The following is a 24911-nucleotide window of genomic DNA, read 5'->3' as shown; positions in this document are numbered from 1 at the left end:
ACTCCAGCATCTCCTCCAGCTACTCGAGGAGAAAAGAGCTTCCTGTTTACTTTCAAAGTGCTGTGCTGGTTACCCTGGTTACTGTCTGTCTGTGGTCCCCTCTGACCAAAACTCTCCACTGGCAGCAAGAGAAGGGATTTTTTTTTTTTTCCTCTTTTTTTTTTTCCTTTTAGACCTCATGCCTCCAGTTGGCACTTGATTTCGCTATGTGAACGGGCAAGGATGGAAAAGGTTAGGAACCCAGAAGAAGCCACCAAAAAATACATGCTGTCGTCAGGCACGAGATCTGGTGACGCCTGTGTCCCCAATTAAGTCTAGTCCATTAATGACAAAGGAGAATGTATATAAATAAGGCGAAAATAGAATTCACACATACGTCACATGAACTTGAAAAGCATTAGGCGTGGCTAAGGCCCGAGGTGGGGGGGAGAAAATCATCTAAAATGGTCAAAAGGACAAGAAAAACCTCCCTACGTGGGGAAGTTGGTTATTACATGGACTTTTTAAAATGGAGGCACAATACTGGTCAGCTCTTGGAATTTTTATTGCTTAAAGGCACATCCAGTATACACGAGAATATCCTTAGAACAGTGCTGGTCTTTTATAAACATTTTTAGTTCTAAAACATGTACCTTTGCACACTTTTGTGCTTCAGGGTGAGAATAACCTGACTTTGGGTTTCCTAAACCGTGAGTCAGCAGTTTTTTCTGTCTCATTCATGCCTATAGATGTACACACACACACACACACACACACACACACACACACACCCTACACCCCTATTTTTATCTTGGGTTAGTTTGGATCAACAAGGGTCTGAGGCCAAATGGCTTTCGTTCTGTCTTCACTGGAAAAGTCACTCATCTCTGATCCTGCCTGGGGAACGCTCTGCCCACCTGCGGAGCTACAGTGTGCTTTCTTGAGCTGGATTATTCTCTAGGTAGTTACTCTTAGACTTAATCCAGCATGACTAAATGTTTAGCCCCTGGAGTCCTTTGGTCACTTGGTCTGTGCCGACCCCAGTCAAATCCCAGCCCACCGACACGGACTTTCAATGGCTTAGCAAATGGGCTTGCTCCCCTGCTCGCTCCTCATATTTTCTGCTGCCTCAGAGCCTGGAGAGTCCAAGTCCGTAAGGCAGAATTTCAGACTCTCTCTGTGTCACTGACATTTTGGCTTCGACAACAGGCAATGCTGCAAGATTCCTGGGGGCCAGTCTGCATGTTCACGAGATGAAGTCACCCCCACTGTGACGCTCACTCCCCTGCGATAGGACTTGATCGCCCTGACTGCCGTGAAGGCTCCATCCTGCCTGCTATGTGTGTGTAAGAACGTAATTCTTTGCCTACTCGAGTCCCAACATCTTGATTGTTTCCTTAGTTGTCAGCCTCGCTCCTAGAACCTCAGCATCTAAGGAAGAGCAGGAATCCTGAAACACACTCTGCATTGCCTTCTTGCTGCCCTGAGAGGCCACACGCGAAACGAAGGAGGGTGGCGCCCACGGGCTGACCACGAGGTCCTGCTAAGGTTTTCCTCCAAGGTCTCTACCTGACCACTGAGCTTACTGTCAAACCCACAGTCTTGTCATAATGCGGCACCCTCTCGTCTTTAAGGGCGTCTGGGTAAAGCTTCAGATCACAGGAGAATTTCAAGGAAGGCCCAGGTCTCCCACTGGATTCTGCCTGCTGCTATTCGAGGATCATAGGAAGCGACAACTCAAGAGCAGACTCTGACCCCTGGGCACCTTAAATCAAGGCCATCTTTGAAAATGCTTTTGTGTGGCTATAGCTGGGTCTGGAGAGTTGGTGAAGGTGTCTTAACTGGATGCACATGTTGATCCCAATGTCACAATAAAATAATTTATCGTGTCACTGAATTTAGAGGAAACCTAGTGGCCACTAGCAGTTCTTGCAAATCTGGCATTCGGGGGACGACACTTTCAATGACTGGCGTCTCAGGCCTTACAACAGAGAATAGAAAAATAATTCTAGCAGTCCTAATCTTAGGATGCTCTTTATCAGGAGCCCATGAGGATTGTCTGCAGAAAGTAGAGAAGAGAAATAAATACACTGTCTTCTCGCGAGTCCTAGGATTGGTGCAGAAGATGCTACTGGAGACGATAGGTCACCCTGGTCCTGATGGCTAGACCGTGTGGGCAAGTTTTATAAATTACTGTTTGTGTACCCTTTAGAAATACTTTAAAAACTCTATCGTCTTCCCTGCACGGAAGAGAAAAATACTTGCTCTCATCTTTCAGGTAACAGACCAGTTTCCAGTCTGTAAAGGGGAAAAGTAGAGACATGCAAGAGGGAGAAACTATTAGAGGGCCCCCTGTGCGGGGGTGGCACCTGCTTACTTTTTCTTGTCCTTGTCTTTCTTGGTCTGCTGGGCCCCAGACTGCTGGGCCTGGGACTGGAGCAACTGAGCTGCCGCCTTCTTCTTCTGGAAACTGTTCACCTCCTCCTCCAGCTCCTTCTTCTTGTCCTCCACCTTCTTCTTCTCTTCTTGGTGCGTCCGCTTGAGGAGGTCGAACTTCTCGTGGAGCTGGAGAGAAGAGGAGGGGACAAGCTTGGCGAAGAGAACCGGACGCTTACTGGTTCTGTTCAGAAACAGAACACGCGTGTGCCCCTGCCGGGCCCCCAGGATGGGAGCGAGGGGCTGGATGGCGCCCAGCCAGGGGGTGTGGGGCACCCCGGGAGCCCTACCCTCCTGAGACTTGGATCCCTTGGAACTAAGGCGGATCCTTGTGCACTTGGCTCTACTAATAAAATCCATATTCCTTATAACAAGTATAAAGAAGAAAATAAAAATCACCCATGCTCCTAATAAGAAGCTCACCCTAGGGATAAGTGTAGTTCTTGACTTCTGGTCCTTTTTTGAAACATACATTATACATTTACTTGGAGACAGCCACACCACAGACATCTGCACACAGGCTATTCAAGTAAGAAGAGGATGGGAAGAAAGTTCTGGCCTTTGACAAACTGAACTTAGAAAAGCATCACAATGTGGAAACAAAAACAGGAAGCAAGAAGGGAGGGAGGGAGAAAAAAATTCTTACTAGATAATTCTAAACTTTTACCCAGAGCCCTCTTGATATTTGAAGCCAATAGCGAAGAAGGCTCAACTTCCCTTTCTCTGCAGCAAAACTACATTGAGGGCTTAGCTATTTAAATCACCTCTAAGTTTCAGTAGACTTTACAAAGATAAATTAACAGGGGACGAGGAGGAAACTATTTAGACAAGTGCATTTGGAATGTATGAAGCTCTCGGTCAGGCACTGGAGATGCTCCTTATCTACCATCCAAGGCAAACCTCTCTTTCGGGCTCACTCTCTCGAGGGAGGAGTGTCACAGCAGAAAGGTGGGATACTCTAGGAAGCAGTTACCCTGGTGGGGGTGTGGAGGATGAGGGGGAGTCCGCAGGATGCTGGATACGGAGCAAGCACCCCAGTGGGAAGCCCGCATCCCCCATCAGCACACGGGTGAAAGGCCCCCCGCTGCTTAGCTCACTGAATCGGCAGACAGGCTAAGACAACACACAACAGTCCCACGAGCCCAAATCTTGCGTTTCATCACTTGTAACCTGAGGAAATATGGAGCTTCAGGGGACAGGGTCTGGAGACCTAAGATCTAGCTTTAGTCTTGGCTTTGCTCCTAACAAGGCAGCTGACTGAAGAACACACGTAACCTTTATGACACTCAGTGTTACCATCTGTGAGATGGGGACAAGACTGGCTGTCCTTTCTCTTGCCCAGGTTTGTGGGCCGCTCGTGGGATAGACTGTATGCAGCAAGTGCTTAGCACAGCCCGGGGCCTCTGGGTCTTCCCTTCATCGGAGGACACGTGGCTCACCTCTTTCTCTGCCTCTTTCAGTTCAGCTTCTTTTTCCTTCACTCTCATGACAAACATCTGTCTCATTTCTTCTTCTTTCTTCTGAAGTTCTCCCAGAAATTCATTCCTTTTTGCTTCGTAGGTCTCCTGAAGGCTATTCAAAGCCACAAACCAAGAACAGTGTCGTGAAATTGCACAGTAAGAAATTCCAGTTCAGACCGTGTCTACCCAGCCACTTCCTCAAACTAGGTAAGGCTGCCACTTACCAGGTTCAATCAAGGACACATAAAGTGGTGCCATCTTCTTTTCAATTACGTGGCGATCAGAAGGACAAGCACATCAGGAGCCAGAGATGAGGCAGCCAGCTGGGTGTAGCACTAATGGGTCAAGCTGCACCCACCCCATATTCACAGAGGGGAAGCTTGGGCTGGCCGGTATCTCCCAGATCAGACTAGCACTGGAACTGGTTGGTTTTGGATTCAGAGCAACTTACAGACTGACTGTGGGAAGGGCACAGCCTTGCAGCCTCAGTGTTCCCTACAGAAGATGTGGATACGGTACCTTCCAGGGATGTGCTTAGAGGAGGTAAGGGTGGGCGGAGTGAGTCAAGCATGAGACGAAGCCTCAGGGCTCAATAAATGGTCCTTGCCCTCCAGCCCCTGATTTAGAAGAGAGACTCAGTGAGCCCCCTGAGGAGACAGCAGTATAGCTAAAGACACTATAGACAATGGCTACTCTGTAAATGATATTATCAGTTGTAAACAGAGCTGGGTGGCGTTGTATTTTTCAACCTCGGCCTCCTCCTGACTGCCTACAGAACTTAGAGCCCAATTTTTTTTTTTTTTTTTTTTTTTGTCTTTTCTAGGGCTGCACCCGCAGCATATGGAGGCTCCCAGGCTAGGGGTCCAATTGGAGCCATAGCTGCCACCCACAGCATCGCAGGATCCGAACCACATCTGCAACCTACACCACAGGTCACAGCAACGCTGGATCCTTAACCCACTGAGCGAGGCCAGGGATCGAACCTGCAACCCCATGGTTCCTAGTCAGATTCGTTAACCACTGAGACATGATGGGACCTTCAGGGCCCAATATTTTAAAGCAAATGCCATGACTCAGTTTTACCTCCAAGTCAGAGAAAATATGTTACAGAAAAGGCACCTTTGGTAACACAACTTAGAGACAAAGACACCCACACCCACATTCATACAGAGAAACATTTGCCAGAAAGTACAGTTTCTCTCTCTCTCCCCGCTTGCAATTTCCCTGGAACAAGCATTGTTACAGTTAACACAAGTCTGCAGGGTTGTCCACCTTTGCCCAGGGACCAAATTCATCCGAAGGGCTGCTTCCAACAAGGACAGCCCCTGTGGGCGACCCTAAGCTTGGGGCTCCCCAGCATCCACACTTGTCCACGTAGAAGGAGACAGAGGAGATCCAGGTGGTGGGGAAGTGTGTGCGTGCGGATATATGCTCATAAAGAGCTACACACTTACAAAATGTGCTCGTTAGCATTGTCCATGCTTCTATAGTCAACACTTCCATTGGCTGCTGAAAAATAAGGTTTCCTGAACCAGGAGTGTTACCCATCAGTAGGCAACCCTGAGTTTGGAGTTTCTGGAGATACATTTGGCTTTCACACTATCTTATGAGACCACACCAACTTTGGCTGACATTAATGTTGGCTAATATATATATATATATAGTACATTTATACATTATATTTATACATAACATTAATTTATAATTAATTTAAACACATGACATATTAATATTAAATATACCACATGTTTATAAATATATACTAAATATTAACTATACTAATTATATATATACATAAATATGTTTATATGTTTAAATATACATTAATATACATATTATTAATATAAATATATTTTGTCTTTTTAGGGCCACACCCAAGGCATATAAGGAGGTTCCCCAGGCTAGAGGTCACATTGGAGCTGTAGCCACTGGCCTACACCACAGCTCACAGCAACGCCAGATCCTTAACCCACTGAGCGAGGCCAGGGATCGAACCCACATCCTCATGGACATTAGTCAGATTTGTTTCCGCTGAGCCACTATGGGAGCTCCCTAAGGTTGGTTAATATTAATTGTGATATTTGGACATGAAATATAAGCTACAGCGCCATAGAGACAGAGAAATGCATTGACAACAAAACTATAAAGTAATCCATGAATTTGATTTTGCTTGATAACATCTATAATAAACACTTTATCACTATTATTTGGGTCAGAACTGCCAAAGGCAGAGGATGACTTGGCCTTGCTATGAAATCTGAGGGGGGGGTGTGACCCAGTTTTTGTTGATTTTAAGATAATGAACACACTCCCCCCTTCTTTCTAACCAGAGGGGGACACTCCTGGGTCAAGAAACATAGTCTGCCAACCACTGCTTGTCTTAAACATTCTGAAAAGTCCTTCAACTTAAAAAGATGGTAACAAGGAGTTCCCATTGTGGCTAAGTGGTGACAAATGCAACTAGTATCCATGAGGACTCAGGTCCTTCCCTGACACTCCTCCCAGGTCACCCTGAATTCACAGGGGCGAAAAGATGTCTATGAGCCTCCAGGAGTGATGACTTCAAAGGTGAAGCTCTGGGAAGTCCCTCAAGTCAAGTGTGGCCTTTGCCTTTCCCTAACTGTGCCATCCTGCAAGCAGGTTCCCTCTTGCACCCTCAGGGCCAGGATCTCCCCTGGGGAGGGGCCAGGCCCTTTGCAAAGCAGTGGCTTCCAAGGAAAGGAAAGCCAAGTTCACTGCACCTTGCTATCTGCCAAGGCATGGGGTTTAAAGCCAACTTGCATTTTCCAAATAAGCCCGCCTGCCCAGGAGGGCCGCTGGAGGTGAGCAAGTGGGGTTCTCAGAGGAGAAGCACTACTTTTCTATGTCTGCTCCGAATATACGGGATAAAGAGTAAAGAACCTGTAGCTCCAATGCGAAGGGAGAGGCAGCAGAGGCGCCCAGCTGCAGCTGCAGCAGGAATCTTGGCCCTCCAGGCTTCCCGGGATCCCAGGCAGCCTGGTGGGTGGAAATGGTGGGGGGTAGCAAAGGGGCCTGATCACAGACTCCAAATTCCAGAGGTGAAAAGAGCACAGCTGTGTCGAACAGTTGGTAGCATTGATGGAGGTCAATGACCTCTGCACTTTCACTTCTGCCCTGCCCTCTAGTCCAGGGGCCAGCAAATTACAGCCTGAGGGCGAAATCTGGCCCCACCTGTTTTTGCAAATCAGGATAGAGCCACGCCCATTCACACCTTGGGGTCTCGGGCTGCCTTCACACCACTGGGTGTGACGAAGACAGCTGGACACAGATTGCAGGGGTCCACAATGCCTGGAACACCTCCTCTGTGGCATGTTCTGGAACAAGTCCTCTCACTAGATCTAACTGTCCCCCAATCTCCTCCAGTTCCTGGTTTTACAGATGAAGAATCGGAGGCCCAAGAACAGTTCTCCTGGGTTCCCTTACCCTGCAGCTCTCTGCCAGACCGCCCCTTTCCAATAAAGTTTTTCACTTCGTCCAAAAAATAAAGAACCCGAGGCTCAGACAGGTAAAGAGTTGGGTAGCGGCAGGGCGGAGCCTTGAACCCAGCCTGCTGCCCCTGGCCCAGTGCCTGGGTCTGAATGAGGGGGGGGGCATGTGGGCTCCATTCTCCTGGGGTTCCTTTCGTTCCATCTCTATGTGTGTGTGTGTGGGGGGAACCTCTATGAAAAGATGAAGACAGAGGCACCCTCTGCCCTGCCTCAGAAAGCACACTTCATGTGGCTGTGGACGGCCAGTCACAGCTCCCAATTTGCATCACTTAGTCCCACACCCGTTACAGAGATGACGCAAGCGGTTGTCGTCGCCCCACCCGTCCCCTCTGGCACCCATATCTCAGTCCAGCAAGGGGTTCTGTGATGCACCAGCCCACCCCTGCCCCGCTGCCTGGGGGCCCGGCAGCTGGGTGCCCTCCTACCTGAAGGGTTTGCTGTCAGGATCAGTGTCCTTGAACCCCATCTCTTCGAGCTTGCAGCGCCGATACAGTTCATAATGGCGGGTGTGAGTCTGTTCTCGCAAATCTTCCATGTTCACACGGATCAGCATCTCCCGGAGTTTCACAAAATCGCAATGGTTTTCATTCTCAACTGCAAAGGACGGGGACGAAAGCGGGGAGGGCGCTCAGCAGCCGTGTCACTGAAATCGGAAGTGACGATTCCAAGGTGTTGGGACCATCAACCTCCTGAAATCTGAGGTCTCCGAGCCGCCTGTAGGTCCCTTACCGGACCCTCCCGACGCCCTTACAAGACAGGGCTTCTGACGGCAGTGACGGTGACTGCCGAGGGGGACGGCAACTGCCCTGTGCCCGCTGGGGACAGGGCCCCCTGGAGGAGCTTTAAAAGTACCACCTCGACTTCGTAAGCAATTCTGCCAGGCAGGCCCTGGGACCTGCTTGGCGGACACAGAGGGTGGCTCTGATGAGGGAGGGAGCAGAGCCCACATTCAGACACTGTCTCCAAAGCCAGCTTGATTTCTACTCCTCTGTGCTGTCGAGGCCCGTATAAGGCAGGTTTTATATAACTCCTTTAATTTTATCAATAAGACTATGAAGAAAGTTTTCTTACTGTAGAGAATTTGGGAAGATCCATGAAAAGGGTCACTGTCTTTCTTTTTTGAGGGGCCACACCTGTGGCATATGGAGGTTCCCAGGCTATGGGTCCAATGGGAGCTACAGGTGCCCCGCCCACACGGCAGGCACAGATCAGGCAACGCTGGATCCTTAACCCACTGAGCGAGGCCAGGGATCCAACCCGCAACCTCATGGTTCCCAGTCGGATTCGTTTCTGCTGTGTCATGACGGGAACTTCCTACAGCTTTCTTACACTTTGCTAATGAAGCTGGTTCACACTCCAAGGGCAGATCTCTCTCTCTCAGGGATTTATCCTAACCTGCCCACTCACCCCGGCAGTCCCCAGAGGCTGCCCCGTTGGCACTTGGGCTCTGGGTCCACCTCTCTCCAGGCCTTACCTGTCGGGTCACCATCTCTCTCTCACCTTCACAGCTGCCGCCCCCTTCTGCCTGCCCATGTGGAGGATCAGCCCAAACCCGGTGGGGACGTCACCCTGGGGTTCCGGGAGAGGGAGCCCTTTCCGAGACGCGCACATACCCTGCACAACGCCCCAGGGGTACTGCCTGGCCTTTGCCATCTTGTTGCCAATCTTCACCTCTTCGGTGCTGCCCACCACGGCGAACGGGAGGTGGACCTGCCAAGCAAGCAGCGCAGAGAGTGGTCAGCCACCCCGCACTGTGAAGATGGCTTTCTCTGGCCTCCAGGCTCACCCTGCCCGCAGAAATCTGCTGGGTGCAGGGGGCGTGCGGGGGCAGAGGATCGAGGGAACTTGACGGCTCAGTGAGGGTGGGCTTCGTGAACCGGCCCCTTCCACCACCAGGTAGGAATGTCTGATAAGCCAGGCTCAAGGGAAAACTAGGAGTCTGTGGTGACTATACACTAAGCGTGGGACATCCATTGTCCCCGAGTAGCCACTAACATATATGACTATTGAGTGTATGGGGTCAAGAAAATTTTTATTTTATTTACGTTTAATTAATTTAATTTGAATTGATTTTTTTAATTATATTTATCAATTATGCCCACACCCCAGCATATGGAAGTTCTCAGGCCAAGGATTTAATCCAAGCTGCAGCTGTGACCTATGCCACAGCTGCAGCAACTCCAGATCCTTTAACTCACTGTCCCGGGCCAGGGATCAAACCCAGGCCTCCACAGCAACCCGAGCATGGCAGTTAGATTCTTAACCCACTGTGCCACAGCTGGAACGCCTGTATTTGAATTTTAATGGGAAGCAGTACAAAATATTTTTCTATTAAATATAACTTTATTGCTTTGGCAGGACTGCATTTTGCTTCAAACTCCAGTCTTCTAAAAAATGAACCGTCAGTTCTAAAAAATGAACCATCAGTTCTATCAACATAGATGCAAACAGGCATTCCTGTTGTGGTGCAGCAGAATGAATCTGACTAGTAACCATGAGGTGCTGGGTCTGATACCTGCCCTCACTCAGTGGGTCAGGGATCTGGCATTGCTGTGAACTATGGTGTAGGTTGCAGATGTGGCTCGGATTCCATGTTGCTGTGGCTGTGGTGTAGGTTGCAGACGTGGCTTGGATCCCATGTTGCTGTGGCTCTGGTGTAGGCCGGCGGCTACAGCTCTGATTAGACCCCTAGCCTGGGAACCTCCATATGCCATGGGTGTGGCCCTAAAAAGACAAAAAATAAAATAAATTATATTTTAAAAAAAGAAAAAAACATGAATGCAAACATAAAGGGAAATTATTGCTTTGGTACTTATTTCATATTGAAAAACTTTTAAGTATATTAGGAGTAAACTGGGTATGCACCCAAGTTTGGGGTGTGCTGTAATTGTACAATATATTTTGGATTTCAAAGCCCAACTGCAAAAAAATCTCACTAATTTTCATATCACATGTTGAAATGATAACATTTTTGATATGTTGCATTAAATAAGTTCTTAGAACTAGTGTCATGTTTCTTTTCGCTTTTTTAAACGTGGCTACTGGAAAATTTTAAATTACTTGTGGCTCATATATCTGTTGAACAGCATTGCTTTTGAAAGTTGAATCATCACACAAAACTCAAATGAGAAATACACCATAGCCCAAGTTATTGGCTCAGGCCTTGCACCAGACGTATCTTGAGCCGAGATAGGTTCAAGACACCTAGCTGTGCCACAATGGTTTAGCTGGTAGCTACGGCTACATTCTGGGGAAAAAACATTCATTCTCTCTTTTTCCTGTTAGCGTGGAAGAATCACATTTGAAACGGCTGCTCTGAGAATTATTACTCGGGGCTCCCTGGTCCAGAGTTCTTGCACCACAGATAAAATGAAAAACATGAGAATGTTTTAAAGCTGAATCCCCTCCTGCAGAGAGCTTGGCCTAACCCTCCAGCGCAGGCTGCCTACAGGCTATTTTGTCTGATGCTCAAGATATTTATATTTGCTCGTTCCTCTCATACTGGTGGAATGAAAGAAAGCATTTTTTTTCCCCAAGTCTGGAAGCAACAGGACCCTTCCAGCCAACATCGTGATGTGACGCCCAAGGAAACTGCTTTCTTCACCCCAACGGAGAGACAAAAGCAGCTGCCAATGACATCTGCTTTCCACACGTCACATGGGCTTTCATCACCAAGAGCTGTCTGCAAGGAAGAGCCTCCAAGAAGACTTCTTGATAAAGAGCAAGATTAATTTGGGAATGTCACTTCCATGAACCTGATAATGAGAGAGAAAGAGCAGAGGTTCATGGGCATTTTCTTTCCAAGAAATTTAACACAAATTTAGCTTCACGGCCAGGCAAGTGATTTAAAAAGATGGGAAGGGATATAGAGAAAAATTGGATGGGACTCATTCTTGCTACTTCCTGGATCCCACACTGACCCCAAATCGCAATTGTGCAGCAGAACAGAACAGCGCCGTCACAGCCTGAGCTCCTGACAACGTGGTCACCTTCTCTGCTCCCGAATGCGTGGCCATCAGGATAAAGGGTCAGAGGTCAGCTAGAGCCAAGCTGCCCAGGTGCACATCCTGCCCCGCCACCCGAAGCTGTGCTCCCCTAGGTCTCCTCCCACGCGAGGTGGGAAGGATACTAGCATCCCCGTGGGGCTGCTCTGAGCATTGAATGTGGAGCCATGAATGGTGCCTGATGCATAGCAAACCCCTGTAGGTGTCAAAACGTCAGGCACTACTGTCATTGTGAAGCTCTTGGTACCCGGAACCGGAGAATTTTAGGACTGGAATCCTGTGTATGAATTCCCTCCCCAGAATCTCTTCTAAGTGCCTTGAAACAGAACCTGTTATTGGTCGGCCATTTGTGGTGGTGGCACCGAGCTAAGCAATGACTTCACACTGGGCCCAAACCCCTCAATTCTCTTCTTTTTTTTTTTTTTGGTCTTTTTGCCTTTTCTAGGGGCGCTCCCTCAGCATATGGAGGTTCCCAGGCTAGGGGTCGAATTGGAGCTGTAGCCGCTGGCCTATACCACAACCACAGCAACGCAGGATCCTAGCTGCATCTGCGACCTACACCACAGCTCACGGCAACACCGGATCCTTAACCCACTGAGCAAGGCCGGGGATCGAACCCGAAACCTCATGGTTCCTAGTTGGATCCGTTAACCACTGCGCCACGACAGGAACTCCCCCCCACGGCTCTTTTGCGTGAAGGCTTTGGTTCTGCTTTTGAATGAGTCTGACCACTCTCCCTTGTGACAACTTTCCTTTCTTTACACCTAACCCTCCCACGTGACGGATGGAAAACTGAGGAGCAGGGTGGTGAAATGACTTGACTCAGCAGTGGCGGAGCTGGGACCACACTGAGGACATCCGACTCCCCGTCCAGTGTTCTAGCCACTGCCAAGGCTGCCACTCAGGAAAAGCTTTCAGGAAAATCACTGGTTGGCCTTTTCTTACTTGAGGACTTACACTCATCGTTGCATTAATCTCTGCCACTGTTTCTTCATCGGTGGGGAACTGATATATCTGGACGCCATTGCTGACCAGTTCACTCATGATCTTACTCTTGAACTTGTGCAGTTCGTTCTTGGCGATGGTGTCGGCTTTTGCAATGATTGGAATGATGTTCACCTATAAACCAAACACACCCCCCATTTTTATACAATTCCCACATAAGAAAAACAGACAAATGAATACAATAAACAAACAGATACTGTAAAACTTCACGTGGAAAATAGAGATGATAATTAAAAACTGGACATCCAACCTAGCTGTGAAGTTAAGAAGCAATGGGATAATCTTTTAGTTCCATCTCTGAACACCTTTACTTCCTCCCATCTGGTGCTGAAAGAAATCATCCTCGTAATTTCCTCTTCTGTGCCACCTCATCCTTCTCTACAGTGTGAAAGGAAGTGTTACTCTATGACAAACAGCGATAACAAAGCAGCCTATTCTTTGAGTAACCAACCACTCCTTTTAGACGCCTCCCAGCTACTTTAGGAGCTTGATTTTTGCATGTTCCTAACAGCCTAATACCAAAATTGTCATCGGTCAGAACAGCAGAATAATCAGCTCTACACAGGATAGAACCCTTTCTTTCTTCTGAGGACCTGAAGACGGCCAGGAGCAGAGAAGCTTTTTTTTTTTTTTGTCTCTTCTAGGGCCACTCCTGCAGCATATAGAGGTTCCCAGGATAGGGGCCTAATCAGAACTGTAGCCACCAGCCTACACCACAGCTCACGGCAACGCCGGATCCCTAACCTACCGAGCAAGGCCAGGGATCGAACCTGCAATCTCATGGTTCCTAGTCGGATTCGTTAACCACTGAGCCACAACAGGAACTCCTAAGTTTTTTCTTTTTACAGCAGCACCTGTGGCATATAGAAATTCCTGGGCTGGGGGTCAAATGAAGCTGCAGCTGAAGCCTATGCCACAGCCATATAAACACCGGCTCTGAGCCTCATCTGTGGCCTATGTTGCTGCTCTAGGCAATGCAGGATCCTTAACCCAATAATCGAGGCCAGGGATCGAACCAGCATCCCCAGAGAGATAACTCTGGATTATTAACCCACTGAGCCACAAGGGGAACTCTGAGACCTAAGTATTAACCACAACAAAAATGGGTCCACCTACTTTTAAATTTTTCAAAATTACACCAACAAATTCTCTTGAAAATTGGCTTCTAAGACACTGCTTCTTCATGCCAGAATGAGATCTGGGGCCAAAAACAAGGTCCACTTTCAGAGTATCATTTACAAAGAAAGACCAGGAGAAAACTTGGAGCTTGACAATGGCAGAATCATTTTTTTGTCTGTTTTTTGGCTGGGCCCAAGGCATGCAGAAGTTCCCAGGCCAGGGATCAAACCCAATTCAGAGCAGTGACAATGCCGGGGCCTTAAGTGCTATCCACCAGGGAACTCCAAGAATCATTTTTTAAGATTAACTTTCTTCTATTTGCTGGTTGGTACAGAGGTTTCAATAAGATGCTACTGACATCTGACATCTGACACTGGACTAAGCTCTTCACTCAGCTCAGGTGAGGAGGGAATAGGCTCGGTGAGCAAGTGTCCTAGCCAAAGAAGAGGGCATCTTTGGGGGTAGAGGGGGTTCTGGGTCATGTCTGCATTTCTTTGCTTCTCCTTTTATTCCAAGAGCCAGATGAAAAATCCCTGATAAACCAGAATCAGATGACAGGCTGATGGTAAAACCTCTTCTTTCCTATTCCTCAACCCACTCCCAACCTTATCACACGTGGGCTGCCTCCAGAAAACTGCAGATGGAGGCAGACCTCACCGATACTGAGGGAATGTTTGGATCAGGACCTGGGGAATAAACACCTCCCTGCTGTTCTTACTGGCTAACGTTTGCACACATTTAATATGTAGTTAATGTCAACATAGACAAAGTGACAGAGGTGCAGAGTTTCATGGCCAATTTGACCAGAGTAGACAGATGAACCAAGCAATTGAGATTTAAGATCTCTTCCTCCTCAGTGGCAGGTGCCTGGAAATCTTTTCTGAAATTATACATTGGCCTTAACTCTTCACTTTACTTGTATCAATAAACCTTTGCAAATACTGTTTTCAGATACTCCCTACCATTCCAGCTCTACAATGTCTGTTCTTTGAAAGCAGTTTAGCCTTCTACTTTCTTTTTTTTTTTTTTTTTTTTTTTTGTCTTTTCAGGGCTGCACCCACAGCATATGGAAATTCCCAGGCTAGGGGTTCAATGGGAGCTGCAGCTGCAGGCCTACACCACAGCCACAGCAACGCAGGATCTGAGCTGCATCCGTGACCTACACCACAGCTCACGGCAACACCGGATCCTTAACCCACTGAGTGAGGTCAGGGATTGAACCTGTGTCCTCATGGATATTAGTGGGGTTCGTTACCACTGAGGCACGATGGCAACTCCCCAGTCTAACCTTCCTTGTAGTGACTGTTTTGTTTTTATTAGATGTATTTGTTGTGCCTATTTTCTTCCCCCTTTTTTTAAATCAACTCTATGAGGCATAATCCTATTGTTGAATATTATGTTGGTCCAGAAGCCCGGCCTCGGTGAGGAAGCCACCTCCCTCTGCTGCATCCCAGCCCTTCTTTCAAGGAGTAGGGCTCCCTGCCCAGATCCCTCCACCATCTGTGGCTTCACTGCAGCGAGTCACATGAAACGAGAAAGGGTTTCTCTCGATTCTCCCAGGGGTGCCCTAGCTGTGCAGTCTTTCTGGCTGGTGGATAGGATTCTGTAAAGCAGTGCATCTGCACAGGCTGAGGGCACTGGGAGCCTGGCTTGGCAGGGCCCCAAGGGCCCTTTGTGGGCTGGCCCAGGCACAGGCTTTGGGGACAGGCTGATCTTCTCAGCGTTCTCTCACTAATATGGCTCTCTGGAGAGAAAGCAGCTTTTAAACAGTGTTGTTTGGACAGAAAGTAATACTCAACAAAGCTCTCTAAAGATAAGACTTTTTGTCTTCTTTTTCTTTTTATGGCTGCATCCACCACATATGGAAGTTCCTGGGCAGGGATTGAATCCAAACCGCAGCTGTGGCCATGCCAGATCTTTTAACCCACTCACTGGGCCAAGGATTGAATTCACTCCTCCACAGAGACCAGAGTCGCTGCAGTTGGATTTTTAACCCACTATGCCATGGTGGGAACTCCTAAAGATGTTAAGACTTTTTATTGAACTCAAAAGGAGGTTAGACTCGGAGTTCCCGTTGTGGCACAGTGGTTAACGAATCCGACTAGGAACCATGAGGTTGCGGGTTCAATCCCTGGCCTCACTCAATGGGTTAAGGACCAGCGTTGCCGTGAGCTGTGGTGTAAATCACAGATGCGGCTTGGATCCTGTGTTGCTATGGCTGTGGCGTAGGCCCGTGGCTACAGCTCTGATTCAAGCCCTAGCCTGGGAACCTCCATATGCCCAGGGAGTGGCCCTAGAAAAGACAAAAAAAAAAAAAAAAAAAAAGAGGTTAGATTCTAAGAGGAAATTCCATAGCTAAATTTTGTGTTTTTTCTTATTGCCACTGGCTGCTTCTTTATTTCAGAATGTAGTTTTCCATTTATTTCAAAATGGAAAATCAAATTAATCATAAAGCAAATCATCAAATGTTTTAAAACTCATCCGCCCCTTGCTTCAAATGTTGTGAAAGAGGTTATAAAGGTGCAAAGATCAGCGGTCGAATGCAATCTAAGACTCTACTTCTTTTAAACACATGGTGCAGTTTTGTTTTAGAATCTAAGCAGTTATCACATAGATAAAAAATGGACACCTTTTCATTCTAAATCTCACATTAAAGCCAAACCTATGAAAACATTTCAAAGAGAGATTTAAAGAAAGCTTTTAGTGGAGTTCCCATTGTTGCACAGCGGAAATGAATCTGACTGGCATCCATGAGGATGCAGGTTCGATTCCTGGCCTGGCTCAGTGGGTTAAGGATCTGGTATTGCCATGAGCTGTGGTGTAGGTTGCAGATGCGGCTCAGATCTGGCATTGCTGTGGCTGTGGTGTAGGCCAGCAGCTACAGCTCTGATTCCACCCCTATCCTGGTAATCTCCATATGTTGTGGGTGTGGCCCTAAAAAGACAAAAAAAAAAAAAAAAAAAAAAAAGAGAGCAAGCAAGCTTTTAAGAAAATAAACAAATTATGAATTATAGTTCAATCTCCCTAAATTTAACCCTTCCCATGACCATTTAGGTGTTTCCGCCATATAACTCCCGATATAACCCCATATAATGCCCTCAGCAGAGCACACACTAGTGCTAATTGAGGAACTAAAAATACTTTGTGATGAGCTACGTGGTTTTGTTGGTTTGTCCCGATATCCAGTACAGTTTTAAACCATTTTTCTCGCACTGTTAAACCTTATGGTTCTGTAAACCAGGGGGTTAGGAAGAGGGGAGGGCCAAAGAGTCAGGACAGAGACGACCTTTAGGGCAGTGCAGCTACCCTGTATGACAGCACAGCGATGACTATGTGTCAGTGTGTCTGAGCCCGCAGAGGGCACGAGAGAGCCCTCATGCAAACCATGGACTTGGGTGACGATGATGTGTCCGTGTAGGTTCTTTAACTGCAACACCAGCACCATGTGGCAGGGACGTTGGTTGGCAATGGGGGAAGCTACGTGGTGGGGGGGGTACAGGGGCACACGGAAAACCTCCATACCTGCCTCCTGACTTGGCTACAAACCTAAAACTCCTCTAAAAAAAACCCCTTAAAACAAAGCACCAAATTATACCGAAAGCAGAGGGTACATCGGGGCCTTGGGATAAAGGTGGCCTTACAGGGAGTGGACAGTACCCAGAGCGGCAGTGTGTACCTTGCTGTCCAGCTTCTTCATGGTGACCAGGTCCAGGGACTTCAGCGAGTGCCCGGTTGGGGCGATAAAGTAGAGACAGGCGTGGATCCTGGTGTCGTGGTAGTTGAAGAGGGAACGTTTGATCTTCAATTCCTCTTGCAAGTAGGCTTCAAACTGGGCATCGATATATTCCACTATGGGCTTGTAGCTAGAATGCAGAAGGTTTTTAAAAACAGTTTTCAAATCAGCATGCTGCTGGTCAAACCCCTGTGGGCAATCCTCCAGGAAAGTTTTCAGAGGCTCCCTCTTTGCTAGGAGCTAAAGCCCCAGTTCCTTTCCTTGGCAGCCCAGACCCTGGGCCATCTGGCCCCTGAACCTCACCCCAGGCCCCTCTCTCCACTGCCTCCCTGGCTCACCCTTGCTGCCCCAACATCAAGCTTGCGCCTGCCTCTGTGCCCTTTGCTCACACCGGCCCCTACCCAGAACAGTCTTCTTCCTATCATTCCCCTGGATAACCTCTGTCCTCTAAAACAGACGTTATAAGTATGGGGGACACACTGTCACTTCCTCCATGGCCCCCAGGACAGTGTTGCTAAGAGACTGTGGCATTCGTTCCTGCTGGGCCACAACTGAGCCTCACGATCAGGCCCAAGAAAGCGGTTTTTGATAGGCTCTACCAACTAATGGGCACCGCTGTGCAAAATGAAACTGCTGGAGTTCCCGTGGTGGCTCAGCAGTAATGAACCCAACTAGCAACCACGAGGATGTGGGTTCGATCCCTGGCCTCGCTCAGTGGGTTAGGATCCAGCAGGGCCGTAAGCTGTGGTGTAGGTCGAAGACATATCCCGGATCCCGTGTTGCTGTGGCTGTGGTGTCGCCAGCAGCTGCATCTCCAATTTGACCCCTTGCTTGGGACCTTCCATTTGCTGCCGGTGCGGCCCTAAAAATAAGGAGAAAAATAAAAAAGGAAAGAAACTGGTCTTCAGTTTCAGGATGTGGCCTCACCTCCTGCTGGCAGCCCCTGTGCTCCTGAGCCCTGTCCCTGCACCGCCACGCACATGCCATGACCTCACCTAGAAACTGAAGTCCCTGGACCATTAGCATCAAGATTCCTTACAACTTTCAAATTTTATAATTTGAAGGTAAACTCTGTAACCCTCTCTTCTCACCAAGTCAGAATTCAAATCTGTTTTGGATAATGACCCATGATTCTATTAAGTGACCACAAACACAACTGTTAATGACATACTAGGACTCTATACCCAATAAACCAGAGGTTCTCCGGGGGTTAAGTAGTACATTAGGTCACTGCGGAAAAGCCTCCAAGGCGACTGGGCAGAAGTCAGCGGCAGCAGCAATGAGATAAGGGACATTCAGAATAAAATGGGTTAATTCTTCCCCCAAACTTAACTACCTTGCTGAGGAATGATTTAAGCTTCAAGAAAAATAAAAACCTTTCAACACTCAACTCTCAGATCCATAAATTAAACTGAAATCCCTGAAAGGGACCTATAAATCTTTTATAATGAGGATGACAGCAGATGTCTTAAACGAAAAAATAAATAAATAAATAAATAAAAACAAAACAAAAATTTATGACCAAAAGTGAAAGAAGAATGTTTTCATATATTTTCCCTTGGTGATTTATCACAATCCATTGATTCAGTTTAAGCAGACAAAATCTCTAGAAGTTCAAAGAAAACGTAGAACGTGCCTCAATAAAATTCTAAACATTACAACAGAAATCCCACTTTGACTTCAAAAAGAATGAGCAAGTAATAAGATTTTCCTACATTTTAAAATTAGAAAATGTAGGCAGGTATTACATAACAATAGTAATAATTATTATTATGTGAGAATAGTTAAATAAAATGGTGGTTAGAAGCATAGACTCAAGCCAGAACGCCTAAGCCCAAACTCCAATTCCAAATTTACTAGCTGTGTGACTTTGGACAAGTTACTAAACCTCTCTGTGTCTCAATTTCCTCATAGGTAACATCAAGGACAAAAATAGTACCTATATCAGAGAGCTCATGTGAGAAGCAAGTGAGCTAATATATATAAAGAACTGCCATATAAGCATGAGGTATAACTATTTCACAGTATTATGATAAATAGCAAGAGAAAAACAAGCCTGACTTTTGAAAAGATTGGGGGGGGAGGAACTTCACAGTGACCTGCTTCCATGGTAACTGTTGTGCAATGAGCTCACAGCCTGCAGGGCAGGGGACCAGGCCACTCTGGCGCCACCCATGCCCTGTGAGTGCAGGGCCTGACTTTCCAGGCTCCGACCCTGAGGCTTGTGTCAGGGGGAGTCAGGGTCCCCCCCCTACACACACACACACACACACCCTCTTAGCCCCAAGGGAGGAACAGCAGCTGACAAGCGGTTGCTCCCTCCTGTCTCCCCAGCATTTCAGCACCTCCCCCAACGGAGGTCCAAGTACTTTCTTCTTTCTGTGAATTTTCTTTTTGCCTTTGGTTTGGATTCCAACCCTCCAAGATTTCAGGATGCATATCATCTGTCCTTTCCTGGTGAGGAAAGCTTCCTGTCCTGCAGTCAGAATAGCCAGACATCTTTTGTTCTCTTACACCTCGGGCTTCCTTCTGCCTTCCCCTGTTAAGGAGTTCTGGCCCCTTTCTTTTTGTTGTTTTGGCCACGCCCACAAAACAAGGAAGTTCCCTGGCTAGGGATAGAACCCACACCGAGCGGGGACAACGCCAGATCCTTAACCTGCTGAGCCACCAGGGAACTTCTGACCAATCTTTTCAATCGCTTTCTTTTCCCTGTATGTCGTTTCCTTGGAAAAATCACATTTATTCCTACACTGCACTTAAACAGATCTTCCACCCAAGTTTCAGACCAATTCACCCAAATGCTTACCAGATACTAGCATTTGCTCTTCTAACTAAATGTGTGCAAAATCAAACTCTGCCTCTTGTCCCCAAACCTACACTCACCCACACTCCTCAGCTCCGCAAATGGCGCCTCCATCTATACCACTGGCCGGTTCAGAACCCTGGGGTCCACCCGGAGACCCCCTCGCTGCCTCCCACACTTCGAGCAAGAAATCTCATCCATTTACCCCCTGTGTCACTATAAACAAATCGATGTCTTACAGGAGAACTATTTACCAAAATCATTATTCCCTGTGTTCAAGATTTAATCATGTTGATGAAATAGTTTCTTCGTGATGAATGAGGAGTCAGCCCAGTGGCTCTGTCCTTCCCTTCACATCCTTTAAACACAACTCTCTGCCTTCTCTCCTACTCCTGTCTGCTTGTCAGCTACATTCAAAGTCATAAAGATAAGGGATCGTCATTCCCATTTTGCCCTTTGCTGGTTTCCATTCTTACAGCAAGGATACCTATCTCTATTCTGTTTGCCCAATTCCAACTTCTCTGGATTGTAGCCCCATCAAGCAGAGGAAGGGGGTGGGGGTGGGGTGCCAATCAGATCTAGTCCTTACATTTTCACACAATCTCCTTTTAAGGCATGAGGATATTCCTTTTACCCACCACTTTTTCTTGCCCCCATGAATCTCCCACCATAAAAACTACAAAAAATTGGGAGTTCCCATTGTGGCTCAGTGGTGACAACCTTGATTAGTATCCATGAGGATGAGGGTTCAATCCCTGGCCCCACTCAGTGGGTTAAGGATCTGGCCTTGCCATGAGCTGCGGTGTAAGTTGCAGATGCGGCTTGGATCTGGCATTGCCATGGCTGTGGTGTAGACCGGCAGCTGCAGCACTGATCTGACCCCTAGCCTGGGAACTGCCATACGCTGCAAATGCAGCCCTAAAAAGCAAAAAAAAAAAAAAAAAAAAAAAAAAAAAAAAGAAAAAAAAAGAATGTGTGTATATACATATACATATATGGATGACTGGGCCACTTTTCTGTACAGCAGAAATAGAACATTGTAAATCAACTATAGCAAAAAATTAAAAAATAAAATAAAAATTGAAAAAAAATAAAGAGCAAACAGTCCACTCCATTACCATTTTACAACTCTGATGAAGACTTGGTGAGTCTGAGGATTCTCTCAGTGGATTTCAATCATCCATGCTTTTCAGGGCTGATTATCTTATATTTTGTAATAATGCCACTGATGCCCTGTCTCCCAAATGTGGGGCACATGAATTCTCTTTCAAGCACTGGGGCAAAACTTGGTTCCTCTTTTGGCCCAGATCTCTTTCCTTCCTCACAGAAGAGTACAGACATCAAAACAAGGAGGCCCTTAGACCACAAAGAGTTAATGGTGCTCTTAAGCAAAACAGGAGACCTCACCAGATCGCTCTTCCTGCCTCCATCTAGCTAGCCTGGTCCCAGGCAGATAATGATGCAGGAATGCTGACATGTCTGAAGCCTACATAAACAAACTGGGACATTCTTGAAGTCTTGCATCGATGGCAGAAAAGCTTGCCTAATCCCCAAAGTAGTAAAAATAATCATGGGTTTAGAGAAACAGCATCCTTCCCTTATGTTTACATATTGATACAAAAATGCAGATCTCCCTTCCAATTTTTGATGGAAGCAGACCCTGTCTGAGTAATGACTTTTTTTAGCAGTGGTCATGTGGGTTAATAGTCAACCGTGTCACCAGTCCTTCTGGGGCACAGGGTACGAAATGCCACTTACAGAAGTTATGCAACAGCTGTCAAGAAATTTCAGGAGAAAAAAAAAAATTTGGTATCTAGGTTAGGTTAATATCACACTTCCTCTCTTCTAAGTTTCCTTGGAAACTATTATTTGCCCTGAATGAGTCAGATAATTTCTTAAAGAAGCCTCCAGCTGCATATATGTGGCTCCACACCGCACTGGCCACCTGCTGTTCCGGGCTGGCGAGTGAAAACCTACCAGACTGCAGGAAAGTCCCCGTTTAGGGGAGAAGTAAAATTGCTGCGGCAGTGCTGAGGCCACGACTCTGTGCTGGGACAGCTCGTGGGATCTCAGCAGCAAAATGCCAGAGGGCAGTTCTCACTCCTGCAGGAAGGCAGCCTGGGAAGGTCAGGCCGCTGTCTTCCCATCAGGGAGTGCACGACCCCAGGGAGAAACAGGCGCAGGTCAGAGATGCAGACCTGACTGTGCAAGGACCGGGAGCCCTGGCTCCCTCCCTGGCTCCCACAATGCACTGGGGCTCTTCTGCTTGTCACCGGGCTCTGTCTTCATCTGTTTCACTGGGCATTAGAAACAGCCTTCAGGCAGGCATCGGGGTCATAAATTAAGATCAACTGCTCAGCTGCAGGGGCTGAGCTTAGCTGTCCCCCGCTCCAACACAATGTACAGACAGTCCATTTTGACAGATGCAAAATAAAATCCTTCTTACTCTGGCTAACAATTGCTCCTGTTACTACAGGCCAATGTGTATGGAAGAGCACTGAAATTGTTCTATAGATAAAATACAGTTCAGTGCTTAGCTAGAGCATGACTTAAATATTTCTCTGTCATTACTGTGTACCCATATATTTATATCAAAAACAGTTAAAATTTTATCTAGCTAATACACAGCTCTGGATAAAAATACTTCAAATTCCTCTTTACAAAACACACACATACACATGTTTTGAGGAAAATGAAAACAAACAAACAAACCTGTACTAATGAAATTTCTGAGCCCTAAGCAAACATAATGTAACTCAATGATCTGATGTCTTAGTCCCCTTAAGTGGTCACTGAACAAAAATGTCTCTGGAAGCCTCCTTCTGGAATTATCTTTGAGCAAGGGACAATTTCATTGTAACTCTCTCAAACTTCTTTTAAGAATGAATGGAGATACTTAAAATATATTTAAAATAACCATGAGATAGGATGGGTGATCTTGAGATTAACATATGGGTGTGTACCAGGAAGTTTTAAGGATTAGCAGCTTTCCTCAAATAAGGGCATACAGCAACTTCAGAGGAAAAAAGTCAAACTTGCTTGACTTTATACACTGAGTACGTATGTTTTTATACAAATAAAGCCTCACCATATTATCTTATCATAAGATCATCTGTGAGTTTATGTAAGGCAGCTTTAGTGAATGACTACACAAGACTGACTCACAGCTAATGGCTTCTCTCCTCAAACTACTAGACCAGAATTCTGAAAAGATATTTTCTTTCTTAAGCAGGTTAAAGATGTCTTTCTGCCACAGCGACACAGAAGTTTGTTGTACGCATTATCTAATTCGCTTACCAAGCCCTCTCTGGATAGAGAGTGACCTGAATTCCTCAGTAGGCTGCACTCAAACCACCATCATTATTCAGACTCAATGTGGCCATTCTGCGCCCAGCGGGCCACCCAGCTCCAAGCAGCCTACAGGAAGATGGAGACAATCCACAAAGGCCTCACAGTGCTGGCACCACGGCATCAATATTAAGATCCTGCGCTGGCTGGAAATGAATGACGATTTCTTCCAAAAATCTTTATCTTTCATAAAAATGCTTTCTTCGCTCTGGGATTTTAGAAGCCGATACCACTGTTGCCAAAGGCACCAAAACACAGCCAAACTCTCTATTATTACCACACCCTTCCTCCAGGCTTCCTGAGACCTCACCTAAGAAGAGAAGAGACCTAAGAACTAGTGTAATTCCCTTAGGGGCGAGAGGGCCCGCAGCTGGTCATGGGCAGAACCCAGACCGCAACCCAGTCTCCTCAATCCCAGGCTGTGGCTTCTTGGGCAAAATCATGTCCACTTGGAGACTTCATTCAGCTCTGTAGGAATCTGGGGATTAATTCAAATATCCCGATCCGCTGCAGAGACGAGGAGAGCACGGCAAATGCTCATTCCAAACTCCTTTTACTTTTTCATGCCCCCCCCCCCTTTTTAACCCCAGCATTAATAACAACAAAACCCAGAAACCACACTTCCTGGACTCCCTTGCAGCCAGTGTTCTGGATGTGGTCTGCTTTCTGTCAAACAGATGCAGGGAGTGACCCACACAAGGCAGAGACCACAACACAGGGAAAGGGCTTCTTCTTGCAAGCAAGGGTGAAAGCATCTGGTTCATAGTGGGGGGGCAGATTGGTGGAGATTCTAGAGACCTGCCCCAGCATCACAGGCACGGAACTATATAAGTTAGCTGGTGGCAGGAGTTTCGGTAACCATAGGTAATTTCTCTAGATTGCTTTTCCAGGAGGGGAAGCCCTCAAACCTAGCTCTGTAACTCCTGGAAAAATGTCATAAGCTAGCTTATTCCTTCAAACAAATCGCTTTTCTGCTTACAGTAGCTGGAATCAGTCACATGAGCTGATTCTGACCTGAAGAACACTCTAAGAAAATTTCTCAGAGGACAAGAATGTCTTATCTTTTAGGGGACAGGAGACTAAGCCCCATAACTTGCGAACCCTTAGTCTTTGCCTTTACCCAGGATGGGTCCTGTTACCTTCTCATCCATTTATATCCCCTCGAAACCCCTAGATGTACCTGTCATCCTTATTTATCTGGTCTCCGAAGCCCACGGTGTCCACGATGGTTAACTTCAGCCGCACGTTGCTTTCCTGAAGCTCATAACTTCTGGCTTTTAACCGGACACCCGGTTCATTGTGAGTAGCTGGGTCACTTTCAAATTTGGTGTTGAATAAAGTGTCCATTAGCGTGGATTTGCCAATGCCCGTCTCGCCTGCATGACCACAAGAAGAAATCAGAGAATGTGTCGATGCCTCTGAGACATGAGTTCACGTCATTGGCAGTTTTTCACAATCACGCCTGTAACATTTCTTTGCAAAGTCAGGATCCTCAGAAATCCCATTACAAAAGGA

At 46.9% G+C, this 24911-nt stretch overlaps 1 protein-coding gene across 14 annotated transcripts in view; it reads right to left on the bottom strand.

Moving 5' to 3' along the window:
• SEPT11 (septin 11) overlaps positions 1-24911 on the bottom strand; it is a 135533-nt gene that overhangs the window by 6643 nt on the left and 103979 nt on the right. For 13 of the 14 annotated variants that reach the window (XR_002346719.1, XM_021101474.1, XM_021101476.1 and 10 more), the window contains 7 exons: positions 24577-24772; positions 17189-17375; positions 12346-12507; positions 8998-9094; positions 7810-7978; positions 3855-3987; positions 2357-2544 (listed from right to left, as the gene is read on the bottom strand). Coding sequence is in view for 13 of the 14 variants with exons in the window: in XM_003129096.6 (XP_003129144.1) it covers positions 2357-2544; positions 3855-3987; positions 7810-7978; positions 8998-9094; positions 12346-12507; positions 17189-17375; positions 24577-24772 (1132 nt within the window). In the remaining variant the exon portion in view is untranslated. The remainder of the gene's footprint in view (positions 1-2356; positions 2545-3854; positions 3988-7809; positions 7979-8997; positions 9095-12345; positions 12508-17188; positions 17376-24576; positions 24773-24911) is intronic. The other variant, XM_021101477.1, reaches the window with a different exon arrangement.

The sequence above is a fragment of the Sus scrofa genome, chromosome 8, assembly GCF_000003025.6.
Source record: "Sus scrofa isolate TJ Tabasco breed Duroc chromosome 8, Sscrofa11.1, whole genome shotgun sequence".
Lineage (NCBI taxonomy): Eukaryota > Metazoa > Chordata > Mammalia > Artiodactyla > Suidae > Sus > Sus scrofa.
This window is presented reverse-complemented; position numbering and strand designations above follow the sequence as displayed.